Source organism: Nanorana parkeri, unplaced genomic scaffold (assembly GCF_000935625.1).
Source record: "Nanorana parkeri isolate BGI_ZX_2015 unplaced genomic scaffold, ASM93562v1 scaffold1652, whole genome shotgun sequence".
Lineage (NCBI taxonomy): Eukaryota > Metazoa > Chordata > Amphibia > Anura > Dicroglossidae > Nanorana > Nanorana parkeri.
In genome coordinates, this window is record NW_017307920.1 from 541 (window position 1) to 16,542 (window position 16,002).

At 40.6% G+C, this 16,002-nt stretch overlaps 1 protein-coding gene across 1 annotated transcript in view; it reads right to left on the reverse strand.

Annotated features, from left to right (window-relative positions):
* Positions 1–412: 412 nt before the first annotated feature.
* Positions 413–16,002, reverse strand: part of IPO11 (importin 11) — a gene marked incomplete at its 3' end in the record, with an annotated part of 147,463 nt that continues 131,873 nt past the window's right edge. Inside the window, exons 20-22 of the mRNA XM_018571001.1 lie at positions 12,156–12,269; positions 9,902–10,017; positions 413–489 (exon numbers count right to left, since the gene is read on the reverse strand). Of these exons, the coding sequence (XP_018426503.1) occupies positions 413–489; positions 9,902–10,017; positions 12,156–12,269 (307 nt within the window). The remainder of the gene's footprint in view (positions 490–9,901; positions 10,018–12,155; positions 12,270–16,002) is intronic.

A 16,002-nucleotide genomic window follows, 5' to 3' on the forward strand; every position in this document is an offset into this window, starting at 1 on the left:
TCCCCCCTAATGTACTTTCACCTTAATCAGTATATGCTATTGTATTAAACCACTGTTGATGCATGTAGTGTGTAATTATCTATGAACATGGGGTTAGCCATTTTGATCCTTCAATCTCACCACTGGTTAGAAACAACATACTCTTTGCAGTTATATGTTATAGTCAGACAATGAGACCAGAAACTGTCTAGCCTGACCACTGGGGAACAAGAGTTATTTTTCTACTCAAAAATAATGTGATTTGGTAATACTGGCACATGCTTCAATTATACATTTTAATGATAGATCCACTTTAAACCTGTATGTAGAAGCATGCATCAAGTAAAGCCAGAAGCCCTGATCTGAACATCCTGAAATTGGCAGACTAGACTACATATTTCTCTCAGTGCATGCTTCCTTTAAAAACACATACCTAGTAAAGCAGACATATTCTGGAAGATCCGGAGGAGTTCAGGGGTTACTAAAAGGCAATTTTCCAATGTTGCTAACCTAGAAATAAATACAGGAGATCATTGTAACATCATAGATGTGACAAAACTGACAGAACAGAGTATATGTACATAAACATGAATGTTCCCTGTACTCGCTGTTATTAGCAGTAGAAAGCCGGCACTGCAGTAAATGCCCCCCTGGTAAGTACAGATCCTACAATAGCAATTTTGTCACAAAATTTCCCCCACAGTGTCCTAGTTGGCAGATCACTGGATGAATCCAGATACCCCTTGTCCTCTATTGCCTGGGGTTCCCCACCCCGACACACACACACACACTTCTGGGATCTGAGATATACGGGTAAATAGATGTGTTTTTATAAAAGATGAAAAGAAAATGCTTTAAGGTTTCAAGTGTCATATATGCCTCAGTTTGGTCCTTCTGAAGAAGTGGATAGTATTTCCATGAAACGCGTTGAGGGAAAATTATGCCCCACCATCATGTTATTACTTACCTTGACATACAGACATTATATATATATATATATATATTGTATAATGCATTAAGTGACATTGGTGGGCCATCAACAGAAAAACATTTAGAAAAGGAAGGGCATTTTGTATGATGTCTTAAAGTGACACTAAACTAAAATTTCAAAACTGCATTCAGGCTCCTTAGGTATTAACAAAAAATGCACCTTATTTGTGTATCACTTGGCTGTAGATCCTGAAATTATCTCTGAATTGGTGCTGACACAATCTCACGTTTATATTACTAATTTGTATTGAGAGTGTAGTCCATCACAGGAGCGAGCTTGGAGCGGTGACTACTTTACAACACACAGGGACCATGAGGAACAAAAGTAGCCCCCCTCCAAAAGGAAGGACAGCGTCAGCGCCTATTCAGAGATGATTTGAGGATCTACAGCCGAGTGATACACAAATAAGGTACATTTTGGTTAATAGTTAAGGAGCTTGAATGTATTTTTAAGATTTAACTCCTGAGTTTAGTGTCACTTTAATAATCTATTTTTATACATATCCTAACAAATTGTACTACTTCATATGTGTTTGAATAAATCTGTTTGCTTTTCACCCACTTGATTGCCATAACAAATGTGGGCTCCAGTGGTGACATCCTGCTAACATAGGTTTAGTGACGGTTATGTAATTCCTCCTCTATTCCTCATTATATGGAAGAATAAATGCAACAAGACAATCAGTGGTTAAGTTACAAAGGTACACAAACTCTTCACCAAAGTCCTGAACGAAACAAGCAATTGGTGGGTGACCCAACTTTCAGCATCAACTGCAAATCAAAATATTTGCTGTTTGGTTATGTAAATGTTACCTTGTAAATGTACAATATGCAACAGCATGAGCAAACTGAAAAAGTGTTTTAAGTTTTCATAAAAGCAAAACAAAATAACAACAAAAAATGCATACATAAAATAGGTATAACGGAGCTCCCTTTGGCTGTTATGGGGATTGGCCACTGTCAGGGGCAGTCCCTAGCCTGTGATTTGATTTGTTTTGCCTAGTGTACTACTCCTGAAGGTGGCAATATAAATCAAATGGTCATCAATTTAAGATTTCTGCCATGTCCTTCAATTGATGGAAGGGACATTTTTTTTTTTTTACGTTTTCATAAAAGAAGCAAAACAGAATAGAAATAAATTCATACATACAATGAAATACAGATTCACTAATACTTATTTTTGTCATGATTTTTGGAAGTTCATGTTTTCCATGTCATTTCAATTGTTATTTTCACCTGGTAATCCCTCAATTAACACTCACCCTGTCTGAGAGTGACAACATTCACCCTATTACCCTATAGAGGATAAGGTTAAATGCACAAATAGTGGATTTATTGTTATGGGGTTATATTATTAGAATACTTATTATTTAGGATGTTTTATATTTTTCCTAAAGTCGAGTTAACCTTTCTCCAGTTATATATGTAATAACAACCTTTCAAAATTACAATATATACTTCCTTATCTCTTAGTGCAAGGATAATGGGTGAAATCTAAATAATCCAATCCTTTTCTTTAGAGGCAAATAATAGCAAAGGTAACAATGAAATCCCCAGCAGAATGTTGACATTTGCAGTCATATTTCTGCTGTTAGAGAAAACGCAATACGCAAGAGAGTTTCCCAGTCATCCATGATGGGGGAAACATTAGATAAACATGACCTCGGTTTCTGGATGTACGGAAACCATAAGCATTAGAACTGAATGAAAAGATGACCTTTGAGTGACACCATTTTTCCAGCCAGTGAATGTGAAATTCCTGAAGGGCTCACCAGTAACAGAATAATTGTCTTTTCCTTTAAAAATTAAAGCAAAACAATAATAGTGTCTTTTTAGCACTATTTTCCAGATGTGCTACTATCATTTCTAATGATCATTCAATTTAGAACTACAGTAAACTCTTCATTATCCGGCATTCAAGCAACCAGCAAAAAAAAAAAAAAATCGAGGAGGGGTTGCTTGCAATTTACTATTATCTCTTAAGCAACCAGAAACTACAGTTATCTGGCATCTACTGATCCCCATGGGTGCCGATAACTGGGAGTTTACTGTATGTATAAACTTCAAGTCAATAGTACAAAGAGGGAAGAAGCACGTGTTGGAAGATAACACAGAAAGCTCAAGTTTAAACGGGGAGATGAATCTAAAGGAGTTTTAAGAAATTTTAACAGGAAAAGGCCCGGGTATTCAAAGATGACCTGTGATAAAAATCCATAATTCCCTTTGATTGATTAGGACCCCTTTCACACGGGTGGTCCCATCAGGTCCGCTTATCAGTTTTTCAGGTGGATCTGATCAGAAGCTCAAGGTAATGTGCGTCTGTTTACATTCAATTACCCCCGACTCTAAAAACCGAACAGAGTGATTGTGATGGATCAGAGGTAATCAGATGTAAACATCCGCCTGCCCGCTTACATCCGCCTGCCCATAGACCTAACGTGGGTCTGGTTAGAGTGACATCTGTTCCATATTGCTCTGATCAACGGGGGATCTGTGAATGAATCATCTGCTAATCGGAACAGACACCTGTGAAAGGGGCCTAATATAGAGGCATGTGATCATTGTGACTTTGTGTGCCAAAATGATCTATGTTGTAATTTTACAAATACACATTTATTAGATGTACAGTGGTTTTGGACCCTCTAAGACATAAATGTTCAACAGCCAACCGTTCCAGCAAACTATTTTAAAATGTTGGCAACTATTTAAAATCAACATGAGATCAATTAGAGATCTCACAAAAAAGGTTTACATTTATGTTAACTGCAATTACACTTGCAGTCATTTTAAGAGCAAAGACAAATACTGGCACAATCAGCATGCTGGTGCTGCCCTCATCAGCTCGCCCACAGTAACACTGTAGACAAAAGAATTCACATATACATATAAACACATTAATAGCACAAATGATAAACACTCAACAATTATATCTCAGAAATCATCTGTATGAAGTTGATTTTTACATCATTACCTACAACAAAAAACAACAAACGTGAACTATATTCCATTTATTTATTACAGGTAATTTTATAGCATCATCAGTTTATGCAGCACTTTACATACTATTCATTTACATCAGTTCCTGTCCTCAAGGATCTAAGGGGTTCCATACACTGTGACAATTTCTGCCGGTTTTTAAGGAACCTGCCAAATATTTGCACAGTGTGTGCCGCTGTCTGCACCCTTTCAGGTGGCATCCTTCGATCTGCTGATCGAGGGAGCGGGCCGGAAAATCTTCGGACCATTCCCGGGCTTCATTCATGTTAGAGGTATTTTAAGTGGAAACGCTCAAGCCAAAGCTGAAATGCAACATTTAAACTAGGGATGCAGCGATACCAGTTCAGATACCAGTGCCGATACTTAGCATTTTCATGAGAACTACCAGGGTTGCAGCGGTTGTAGCTGGGACCTGGCTCTGGCGCTCCACCACGGTCCTGAAATCATTAGTCTGTATTGTTTTAGAAAAACCGTTACATGACAATAAACAAAACTGTATCAGTACTTGTATCTGCGAGTACTTTGGCAAGTATCAGTACTTGTAAAACTGGTATTGGTGCATCCCTTTATTTATATTTATAAAAACAAAATCATACATGAAAACAGAGATGTACAAATCCCAGGAGCTCCGTGTGCTCCTTACAAATGACAGCGGCCTCCTAACTTTTGAATTTTTCTCTAGTCTAGTCTTGGAGCTGGAAAAGTATCTGTACTTGTACCGAGTACGGTACTTCGTATCAGTGCATCCCTAATTTAAACCAAACATCTTGCTTTCCATTTAGCTACTGCTGTGCCACTTCAGTCCACCTCTCCTGGTGATCTGGAAACCCCTGATTATGATCGAGGAGATCTATTCCCAAACACACAAACTGCAAGCTACTTGAGTGTCTCTCACATACAGAAAGGCCAGAAGTCTGAATGTTATTGGTGACACAGGAAGCAAAGAGACGACGTTATACAGCTTGTGCTTCATAAAGTAAACTTCTAGTGACTCTGTTAGGTACCCCTTGGACTCTAGCTGCAGGGAATTCTAAAGGAATACAAATAGGCTAAATAGAGTGACTTCGCCATGGCTGCAGGGCTTGCTGAAAAACATGAGTAGCTTAGCTGACTCTATAATGGTAGCACCCACTTACTGGTTTCCAGTAGATCCTGGCATAGTGGTTAGCGCTTCTGCCTTGCAGCACTGGGGTTTGCCGCTTTGAATCCCGGCCAGGTCACTATCTGCAAGGAGTTTGCATGTTCTCCTTGTGCTTGCCTGTGCCTCCTTCTTGTACTCTGGTTTCCTCCCACACTCCAAAGACATGCTGGTAGGTTGATTGGCTCCTCTGTTAGTTGGTCCTCTATGTATGCATGTGCAACTATGTAAAGTGCTGCCTAAATTGTTGGCGCTATATAAATACCTGTAATAAATAAATAAATAAATCCTCACTACTTTGTCTGGTTCCTGCTCAACTAACGATCAGCGTGAGGCAACAAAGGAAGCCATTTCTTGCCTCTCACTGATCGTTTGTTAAGCAGCTAACCAGACAAAGTAGTGAGGATCTGCGGGAAACTAGTAAGTGGGTGCTTATTGGATTATTGTTGTCAAGCAGTTGTTCATGACTAGATGATCAGGCAGATGTTTTTCCGGATGATGGCTGCAGCTTAGAAAACCTGTTTAGACTGCTGTTCTTCCTCTGAAATAATCCCAGCCCCCCCCCCCCCCACAGAATAAACGTGAATGCTCAATGAAGCTGAGAGTTCATATTTATGGTGGTCTAAAAGAGGGCTATCAGATCGTCCATGCTTAACTGAGCATCCTCCTTGGCTCTCTATTGACAGGACATTTTTCATGGGTGACAGTTGAGAAGACTGTGAAACCATTGATTGATAGACTCCTAAGTATCGACCTGAAATTAGGCTGTCATTTGTATTATTGGGGCTACTAATAGATCTCTTTTGGAGCAGGAATAACAAACTTTGTTGCAGATTTTTACCTGTTTTGAGTTTTGGAGCTTAGTGGAGAGATTTCCGCACCAAAACCAAAAAAAGGGTGCCTTAAGCCCATGCGTTAATCGGGCGGCTCCATTCAATTAATGTACGGGCTTAGTGTGAACAGGCCCTAAAACAACAAAACCATCCCTCTGCCCTGTGCTGGGAACACTATCATGCCTAAACTTACTTTCAGTCACTCAGATCCCTGCCACTGCTACTGGTACTTCTCAGGATGGGGTAATAAGTGACACAACCCTATTCCCCCACAATGTAATGTTCAGGTCCCAAATTGCCAATCACCAGCATTGTCTTTCCTCTAATAATGGTGTCTTCTCTGCTGGGTTAAGCAGAGACAACTCAGAGAAGTATTTCAGTGGCCTTCATTATGAATGGGTCCCAAATTGTTGGCTGCAGTACTGAGAAATACTACGGAGTATAATGAACAGCGGATAGTGATGTCTGCTCTCCATAATAGATTGGCTCCTTGGACAATGATATATTTCCCTCAGCTGCCAATCCAAGCTGGAAAACAGAGGCCCTCTGGCTGTGATGAAACTACAAATGCCATCATGCATCTGCCTTTGGGAGTCATGCCCGTGGTGGGAGGGGCATATTTACCTACCCCTATAGAGAATGCATCATAATTTACAAGATCGATCAACAAAAGTGATTTTTATATTATAAAATACATGTTATTTTAGACTGCAGTAAGGAGATATTTTAATAAATCTCCATCTCCATACTGTAAAAGTTTCTAATATAAAAGCAAGCAATAGTTTGATCTTGGAGTAAACAGTATACTCAGTACAACCAAGTCAAGTCTAGAAACCACAAAGAAACACATGAAATCATTTATAAAGCAGGCCGAGGCAGTACAGGAAAATGCACGTTTCACATAAAGAATAATGACCCTCATTTTTAGTGACTTCAGATTGGCAGTTGGAGGTCAGTCGCCGCTAAATGCTTCCTGTGCGTCATACGCTAATAACAATTCATTACTACTGATTGTAAATATAAATCTTCCGGGTAATTTATTTATGTTCTGAATGCTAGTTGCTGGAGGGGGTGGGGGGAAAAGACGTAGCGTGTCTCCCTGTGAAAGCATTTGTCACCATAGAATCACTGCGTCAACCACACAGAGGAAAACAACCCAGGAAATAGGCACATAACTCACACGCGCAAAATGGCTCTTCAATAGCTATGACATTATTGCACTCGGCAAACATGAAATATGGAGAGAAAAATGCAATTCTCATACTAGATGTATAGATTCGAGAAACATGCACCAAGTGTGCTACTGGGCGTGTTGTTAACTGAAGTGTAACAAGCATAAAAGGAAGCAGGTTCCTATGGAAAGATCTGATGATTTTTCCAAATGACGGAGAAGAATATAAGATTTTAGGAGGGTACAGTGTAAAGGAAAGACTTATTTTACGGTCCATGGCAAATATATAATTTTTTTAATTTAGAAGACGGGAATAGTCAGCCCAGCTTCCCTGGGAAAGAAAAATATTCTCCATTCATAATCACCTACCAAAGAGTGAAGCTTAAGTGCTATTCCACTTTTGAAGCCAAATTGGGATAACAGCTAATTTATATTTGTTACAATTCCCCATTCACATTGCATAACAAAAACATTTAAAAATTGCTGCTTACATTTTTAAGTGATTTTTACTTGCATAAAAATCCTACCTAGCTTCCCCCCCCCCCCCCCATGTAATGTTAAGGAGGGGGCCGTGGGAAGTTATGTTTACTCTAATTAACCCTATCTGCACTGTGCTGGACGATTTTGTCAGTTGTAAACTAGCTCTGAACACTGCCTGTCCTAACAAAGGGTTAAATAAGCATTGTATGTTAATGAGAGGAAGCTCGATCTGTCCCTCAGTTTGACCCACTACTTTCACTTGTTCAACAGCTGCTGTGCATGTGCAGCGACGGTGCTGATGCGCTCTATCAAAAAAAATATTGGTAATATTGGTTTATCTGTATCGATAGGTCACTACCGTATTTGCCGGCGTATAAGGCGACTGGGCGTATAAGACGACCCCCTAATTTTTTAGTTAAAACATAGGTTTTGGGCTATACTCGTCGTATAAGACGAGTAAAGCCCAAAATAATGTTTAAATACACATTTGTCAGCCCGCTGGATGTGCGGTAATACTGTATGTACGGTAGCTTCGGCTACATACAGTCTACCGCGCTAATGACCCCAGTGCACCACATGATTTTAGACCACCCCACAGCATCCTGTGTCATCTAGTGACTCCAGTGCACCCCAGAGCATCCTATGTCACCTAGTTGTCCCAGGGCACCCCTATGCACCCTTTGCACTCAACAGCATACTGTGTTCTCTAGTAACCCCAGTGCACCCCGTTGTGTCCTGTGACTCCTGTGCACCCCAAAGTATCTTCTCATCTAGTGACTTCCCACTAATCTGTCAACCCGCTGGATGTGCGGTAATACTGTATGTACGGTAGCTTCGGCTACATACAGTATACCGTGCTGAGCCAATGAATACAAAGCCTGCTCGGATTGGCAGAGGTTGTGTACATCGCTCGCCGTGATTGGCTCAGCGCGGTATACTGAATGTAGCAGAAGCTACCGTACATACAGTATTACCGCACATCCAGCGGGCTGACAGATTAGATTGTATACCCGGCGTATAAGACGACCCCCGATTTTAGGGGGATGTTTTTAAGTATAAAAAGTTGTCTTATACGCCAGCAAATAGGGTATATTGCCCTGCTGAAGGGACCCTTTGTGGTCCAAAACGTTGGCTATTGTGATATATGTGACAATTTATCCGTATAAACCGACATTGTTATTTGAACGTCATCCTCTGAGTGCTGGTGATCCTCACTTTTTACGGTTTGATGTACACAGTGCCATCCGTGGTTATCACTACGAGCACCACCAATGTGATTTGGTCTGAGAAGCTGCAAGGAGTGCAGAAGGACTTACTGGCATACTATGGACAATTTAGGGTTTGGTAGTTTTGACATGTTTGGTGTCAATTTACCCGACGCGACCTCGTCTTTTATATTTTACCAAAAAATTGGGTATTAATAAATGTTACATAACTTAATATAGGGGAAACAGGTTGTTTTGTTTTTTTTTGCTAATTTCTCCTTAATATAGTAAAAAAAAAAAGTGGTGAAAAAGAAAGTTTCACCACTGTAGGTGTCCACAGTTTTTTTGTGTCCCTTCCCTTGTGCACAATCCTCCACTGTACTATTGTATTATAGCCACTTGCAGTTGTACTGTATAATGTTCCCCCGCGTATCCTTCCGCAGCTGAGCTCTGTGGAGGAACGATACACTAGGTGGTGTTGTTGTTTCAAGTTCGGTCACATGACTGGCCAAAAAGGGTGCTATTTTGAATCGGCACAAACGGAACCAAAGCAATAAAATGTAATTTTTGGATTTAGATATGTTTGTTTTAGCCTAACGTAAATAAAGTTTACAAAAATGTGTAAATGTTTATAACTGCTGATTTATGTACATGATAACACACGCTCTTGATGACAACATACTGAACTTGTCTGCTTAGTAATGTTGCACAAGGACTGTACACAGTCCCTTTTTTCAGTACAAATCAGGCTGACTAAAACCAACACATTTTGGGGCTAAGTATTAAATATAACTTCACAGTAATAGCTTCAATTTTGCAGTAAACTGAACATGCAATCTAGCTTGCTGGACAACAGAGTGAAGAGGGAACAGATGCCGGACTGTCATGGTGGAAACCGACATTTTTGTTACAGCTGGGTTAAAAAAAAATCAAAAGTATTCAAATGTACAAACAGAAATGAGATAGAAGATTCACACTTGGGTAATCCTAAAATAATGAAATCTTATCGCAGCTGAGACAAAATAATCACATGTGGAAGCTGCACTATTATCAGACATTTCTATTGACTAATGTGAAGAAGAGAACATTCATATTTCAAGCAGCTTACCATAATTCCAGGCCGTCTTCCAGGAGGTAGATGTGTGGTGGCTGGGACACGTCTGTACTCAGCTGAATTACAGGAAGCAGGAATGGATATACATTCTGGCTGTCTCTGCCTAAGCCCTGTTCCCAAAATCAAATAAAATCATTAAACCGCTGCTTCAATGTTTATGTGTTTATGAGGACTTTGTCTCTGTACTGTATTGCATCATGCAAAACTAAACCTTGCCATTACAATATATATTTCTGACAATAACGCACTGGCTTAATTTTACGTATGGGAAAATGCATCAAATGATTTATACTATAGAGGTAGTAATGCTCATGGAGTTCAGTTACCATGTATTTTATATCGGCATTGGACATATTGCTGAATAATCTTAAAGGAGAACTATGAGGTGAGCAAATTACACTCATCCCCATAGTTATAGCCGACCTGTGGCATTGAAACTGACGCACGTCTGCTCTATAGATCAGTAGGTGAGCGAACACATACACATACTGCCGCTCACTCACTTCCTGATCATCTCCCTGCAGAGAGTGGTGGATGTCAGTCACCGATCCCCACAGGGATTCCCCCGCTCTCCTCTCCAATCCTCCAGTGCTGACTGGAGGAACGGACAGGGGAGGGGGCAGGCCTAGCTGCCTCTAGATAGACAGTATTGTCGGGATCCGTCCCGGCTGCGGCGCTCTGAGCATATAGCGGGCAAAAGCCTGCCATATACTGGGTTGTGGGTCACGGGAGGACATTAGTATATGTCCTCTGGTGATCCTAAAGAGAACTATGGGATAAAAAGTTATCTTTTAACCACTTGCCAACCAGAGCAATTTCTCAATTTTAGCACACATGATCAAATCTGAATTTTTGGCCAGAAAACAGCATAAAACCTCCAAAACAATTATATATTTTCTGAAAGCAGAAGCCCTATAAAAAATAAAGAAAAGATAGTTGCAATTTTTTTATGTCACACGGTATTTGCGCAAATGTTTATCAAACCAGTATGTGTGTGATAAAATACACTAAAAAAATTTAGTGCACAGAAACAGAATATAGTTTTTCACTTAACTTTATTGCTAGCACATAGGGGGCTAACCCCCTAGCCCCTTATGTAATAGCAAAGAGGATGTGACAGATCCTCTTTATGGAGTCCTCAGGGGCCTATTAGGCCATTAATGTCACCTAGGTACCCCAAAGAAGCAATTTGCTTCAATAGCTTCTTCTCTGGCTACAGCAGTCGGAAAAATGACAGCCTGAAACCGGAAGAGATATAATAAACATCGCTTGCGGGTTCAGTGACTGGAGAGGAGTGTGCTGATCTCCCTCAGATCGTAGTCGACAGACCTGCCATGGTGGTCTTGGGCCTGCATGGGGGACAGCAGAGCCCAGTATAGTTGCCGGCTGTGCACACTCCCCGCCACTGTACAAGCGATCAGGCAGCTGTATAGCCGCCGGATTCCTTGTAAGTGAACAGCCATTGCCGGTTGTCTAAACCGCTATCAACGGTGCAGCAGCCGTGATCTTGGTATAACTGCTTTAGGATGCCCCCGTTTATTTACATTAGGCAGTCCTGAACCAGGTAATAGCCTCACAATTTTCTATGGGAGACACCTAACACCTATATATTATACTGGACTATGTGATTTCAAAATGTATGTAAACCCTAATAATGAACTTCTTATATTGGCATCCTTTTGGGCTCTTACCATTAAAAGCATTTTGTTATATTTGTCTGAGATAAGTGCTTTAAAAAAAAAAAGCTGTTGATCCTGCCAGCAATCCAATGAGCTCCTAATTACCAGCAGAGTACTGACAATACAACATAGAAATTCTAAACTAGCCCTGTTCACACTGTTCACACAATCTGTGGACTAAAAAGAAACCTTCCCTCCATGTTATGGAGAAGAGATTGGAGGTAGCGATTTGCAGGCCTAACGCACTTCCTGCCCTAATGCTGCTCCGCCATAAATACAATCCAGTGAGCATAAGAGGTGAAAATAAAGTAAACAAAGACTGAGAGTATTTTAGCACAGTCTATCACAACTTGCATCCCATAAGGCAGGTGTAGGCAACCTTGGCATTCCAGCTGTGGTGAAACTACAAATCCCGTCATTCTTGCAGTTCCTCATGGGATTTGCAATTTCACAAAACCTGAATTGCAGAGGTTGCCAACCCCTGCCATGAGGTGTAATAAATAACCTAAGAATAGATCATGTGAGGCACTTTATTAAATACAAGAACATCAGAATTTTCCGTCATTTACCTTTACTAGATGAACTAGTGTTGTTAGTATAGCACATCGTAGCATATTGTGCTCTTCGCTTTGTTTCCAGAGCAGAGGTAAGTATTGGACTAGGCAGCCAACGTAGGGCCTGATCTGGATTGAAATTGGTAAAGACATTGCGTTACAGATGGGTCATCAACACAGAATGCAAAATACAAACAGTACAAGTCAAACCAAATACTACATTGGGATATGTCTTACATTTGCAATCTTTAAAGACAGCTCTGCCTTTTTAAAGCGAACCTGTCATCAAGAAGTACGGGTGACCAATGCCTACTGATTTAAAGAACAATTTCTCTTATTGGTGTGAGAGCAATAAAAAAAACTGCTGCCAGTATAATGTGCAGGCTCCTAGATGTGTACATACCTCCAACATTCTCCCAAAGCTTGCAGACACAGCCAATAACTATTCTGACAAAAAAAGCTCACCCGGCAACGAAGAAGCTTGCCGCTTCTGGTCCATCACTATGATGGGCTGCCTCACTGTCCAATACAAATATGTACAAATAAGGTGGGAAAAGGTGAGGTAGTTTCTGCACTAACAGGAAAATGCCAGAGCGTTCCCAGTCCCAATGGCCTGCCATTCAGCCATAACTGCCTGCAGGCTTATGTTATATGCACCCCTAGGTACATTTGCTTTATATTCCCAACACTTTATTTTTTCCCTGACAGATTTCCTTTAATTTTCTAGCTTGGCATACCCATCGTTTGACTAAGTCAATGACCAGGGACAAGATGTTGTTTGGCAGTGCAGATTAAACACGGCGGCATGTGGACGGGTAGAATATTAAAACATATATATTAATAACAGCTCCTGGGTTTCTATAATTACAGGTTCAATTTAAAACAGAAGGTATTCACATTTGAAAAAATATTTCTTAGTTTTAGCATAGACATACATTTCTTACTGAAAAATGGGTAACTGCATTTGTAGCATGGCAGGTTCTCTTTGAAACAGAAGGTATGCACAACAATTGTTCCTCACATCACATACTAATAACTGCTGTCCCTGATCCTAAAATGTGGAGAAAGCTTCTCATCTTTTTTGGCTACATGAAAATAATAATAGTAAAAATAATAGTAATAATACTTCTATAGTTCTTTCCCCCTGAGGACTCAAAGTGTTGATCAGATTGGTGCTGGGAAACTTCAAGAGAAGGATTTTCCATGCGTCTACTTTAAAAAAGCATCCAGGGAGGGTGTTTTCTGGACAATAGATGATACTGAGTTCCATATTGTGTGTGCTGCATGGCAGAAGGATCAAAAGATGTCAAGACGACTCTGGCTACATGTCATGTTTCACTTTCTCTGAGGAGTAGAGGGAGCTTGAGTAACCAGAAATTAAGGCGCATAACCAGGCCCAAGTTATTTAGTGATTTATCAGTGAGAAGGAGGAATTTGAAGGATATCCTCTGGGGTGATGTGGCAGTGATGGGATTGGTAGGCGAGTGTCCTGGCTGCTGCATTCTGTACCAGCTGCAAACAACATAGTTCTTTCTCAGGGAGACCATAGTAGAGGGAGTTGAGTAATCCAATCTGAATGAAACAAAAGCATGGGCTAATTTTGGTATATCCTCTGCTAGAATCTGATGTTTTATTCTGGTAATATTCCTGAACAGGTGGAAGGAGGACCAGGTGGCAGATGATACCCGTTGTTTAATCGATAGGTCAGTACCTAGGTTCATGCCCAGGCTGCGCACAGTCTGAGAACATAAGAATTGTATTTCCAAGGTTTAAACCAGCTGGACGGGTTCGCTGTTTTTATTATCATCATACAGGATTTATATAGTGTCAACAGTTTGCGCAGCGCTTTACAATATAAGGAAGATATTACAATCACAATACAATTCAAGACAAGATGGTAAGGGGGGCCCTGCTTGTGAGGGCTTACAATCTAGCATCTGTCCTTCAATTACAAGCCTTTCTGTGTTGTCTGGGTTTAATTAAAGCCAGTTACAGTTCATCCACTTGTGTGTTAGTAAAACAAAACCTGAGTTCACAAGGTCCTCAGCATCTGGTTTGAAAGACATGTAGCTTTGTGTATCATCTGCATAGCAATGGAAGGTAAGACCCTGGCGTTGGATGATCTTTGCCAATCGAATCACATACTGTATATTGCAAGTAACATTGTGAGAAAATTGAGCCCTGTGGCATCCCGTAATGTAATGGAAGTGAAGAGGATGAGTGTATTCCTGCTGTTACCCTTTGTGATTTCCCTGACAAGAAGGATTAGAAGCAGCTGAGCAATCTAGAACGCAAAGTAGCTTTAAGGGATCCTGTAAGCTGTTATGGCCCATAGTGCCAAACGTGGCTGAAATAACAATTAGGATAACGATGGAGCATCCTCACTTGTCTCTAGCCATTTATAGGTCATTTAATAAGTGGACCAGGACTCATTTTGTACTGTGCTTTTTTCTGAAGCCAGATTAAAATCTGTCAAAGCAGTATTGTCAAATATGTCAGAGAAGGTCTTTTTTGGTTGGTTTTGGCCCAAATACCCAAAGACCTGTACAGGTGTATTGCCTTACTACTCTCAAAACCATGGCTTCCTCATCCTTACACTGTGGAGAGCTAAGATGCTTAAAACAAGTGTATGCAAGTTACATACAATAATCTATTTCTGGACTGTATCTATGCCAGTGTGGCTATACAAGTCCCATGGGGCACTGCAGGACTCTGACAGTCACAGACAAGACCCCCAGAGGGCTCTGCATGATGGGATTTGTAGTTCCAGCACTCATTCGTGACACTCCTAGCTCCACCCTACGAGTGATACGTCTGTACGCGACTTCGTCAGGAGTGTCACAGATGCAACACGCGTAGGGTGGAGCTAGGAGTGTCACGGACGAACGCTGGTCACGGACCATACAGCGGCTGCGGGAATTTTTTTATGTGATTTTTTCATGTATTATATGTGGGTAGTTTTTTTTTTATAAAGTGTTTTTTATAAGAGACAGTCTGCACTACGAATGTTTGTTTTATCTGTTGCTGCATGGGACTTTGAGTATATTCAACCTTTAACGTTGGGGTAATCGGCAGAGTTAGCCACTTGGCTTACCTGGTCGATTCAGCAGAGGAGTCTAAAAGAAAGCGGGAGTTCTTTTATCAGTGGATTCGCTGAGGGCTTTCCTCCACCCAAGCTATAAGGAGGAACAACGCTTTCAGACCTGAACTTTGGGTCTGCATTTAAGGTGAGCTGCACTCCTGAGCGTCTTCATGGGTGAAGGTCACTGAAAGTTTTGCACATGTGAAAAAGATCCATTGTTGTATTATCACATTATGGTGAAGAGTTTTGGACTGTTTTAAGTGTAAAGAAGCACTTTGCATTGACACTTGTTGGATTAACAATTGCATTGCATTTTATTTTTGTATTTGATTGCTGACACTATATTTACCTTTCATACTCTGTGCTATTTTTTGGCTTGTTTTTTCACTTTTCTTTATTAATATTTACAGCGTGGCCCAATAGGTACAATTTTCTATATTTAGTGTTTTTTTTACACTGGAGTAGGGCTGCTCCTTTACTGCTTAGCAGGCGCAAAGCTTTAAAAAGTTTTAAGTACCTTACCTATTGACAAAAATGTATCTTATTTGTGTATCACTCGGTTGTAGATCCTGAAACGATCCCTGAATTGGTGCTGACACTGTCCTTCCTTCTGGAGGGTGACTACTTGTTCCCCATGGTCCATGTGTGTGTGTTGTAAAGTAGTCACCGCTCCAAGCTCACTCCTGTGATGGACTACAAACTCATGCTTAGTTTACTATTTTGTATTGAGATTGTAGTCCATCACAGGAGCGAGCTTGGAGCGGTGACTACATTAATATA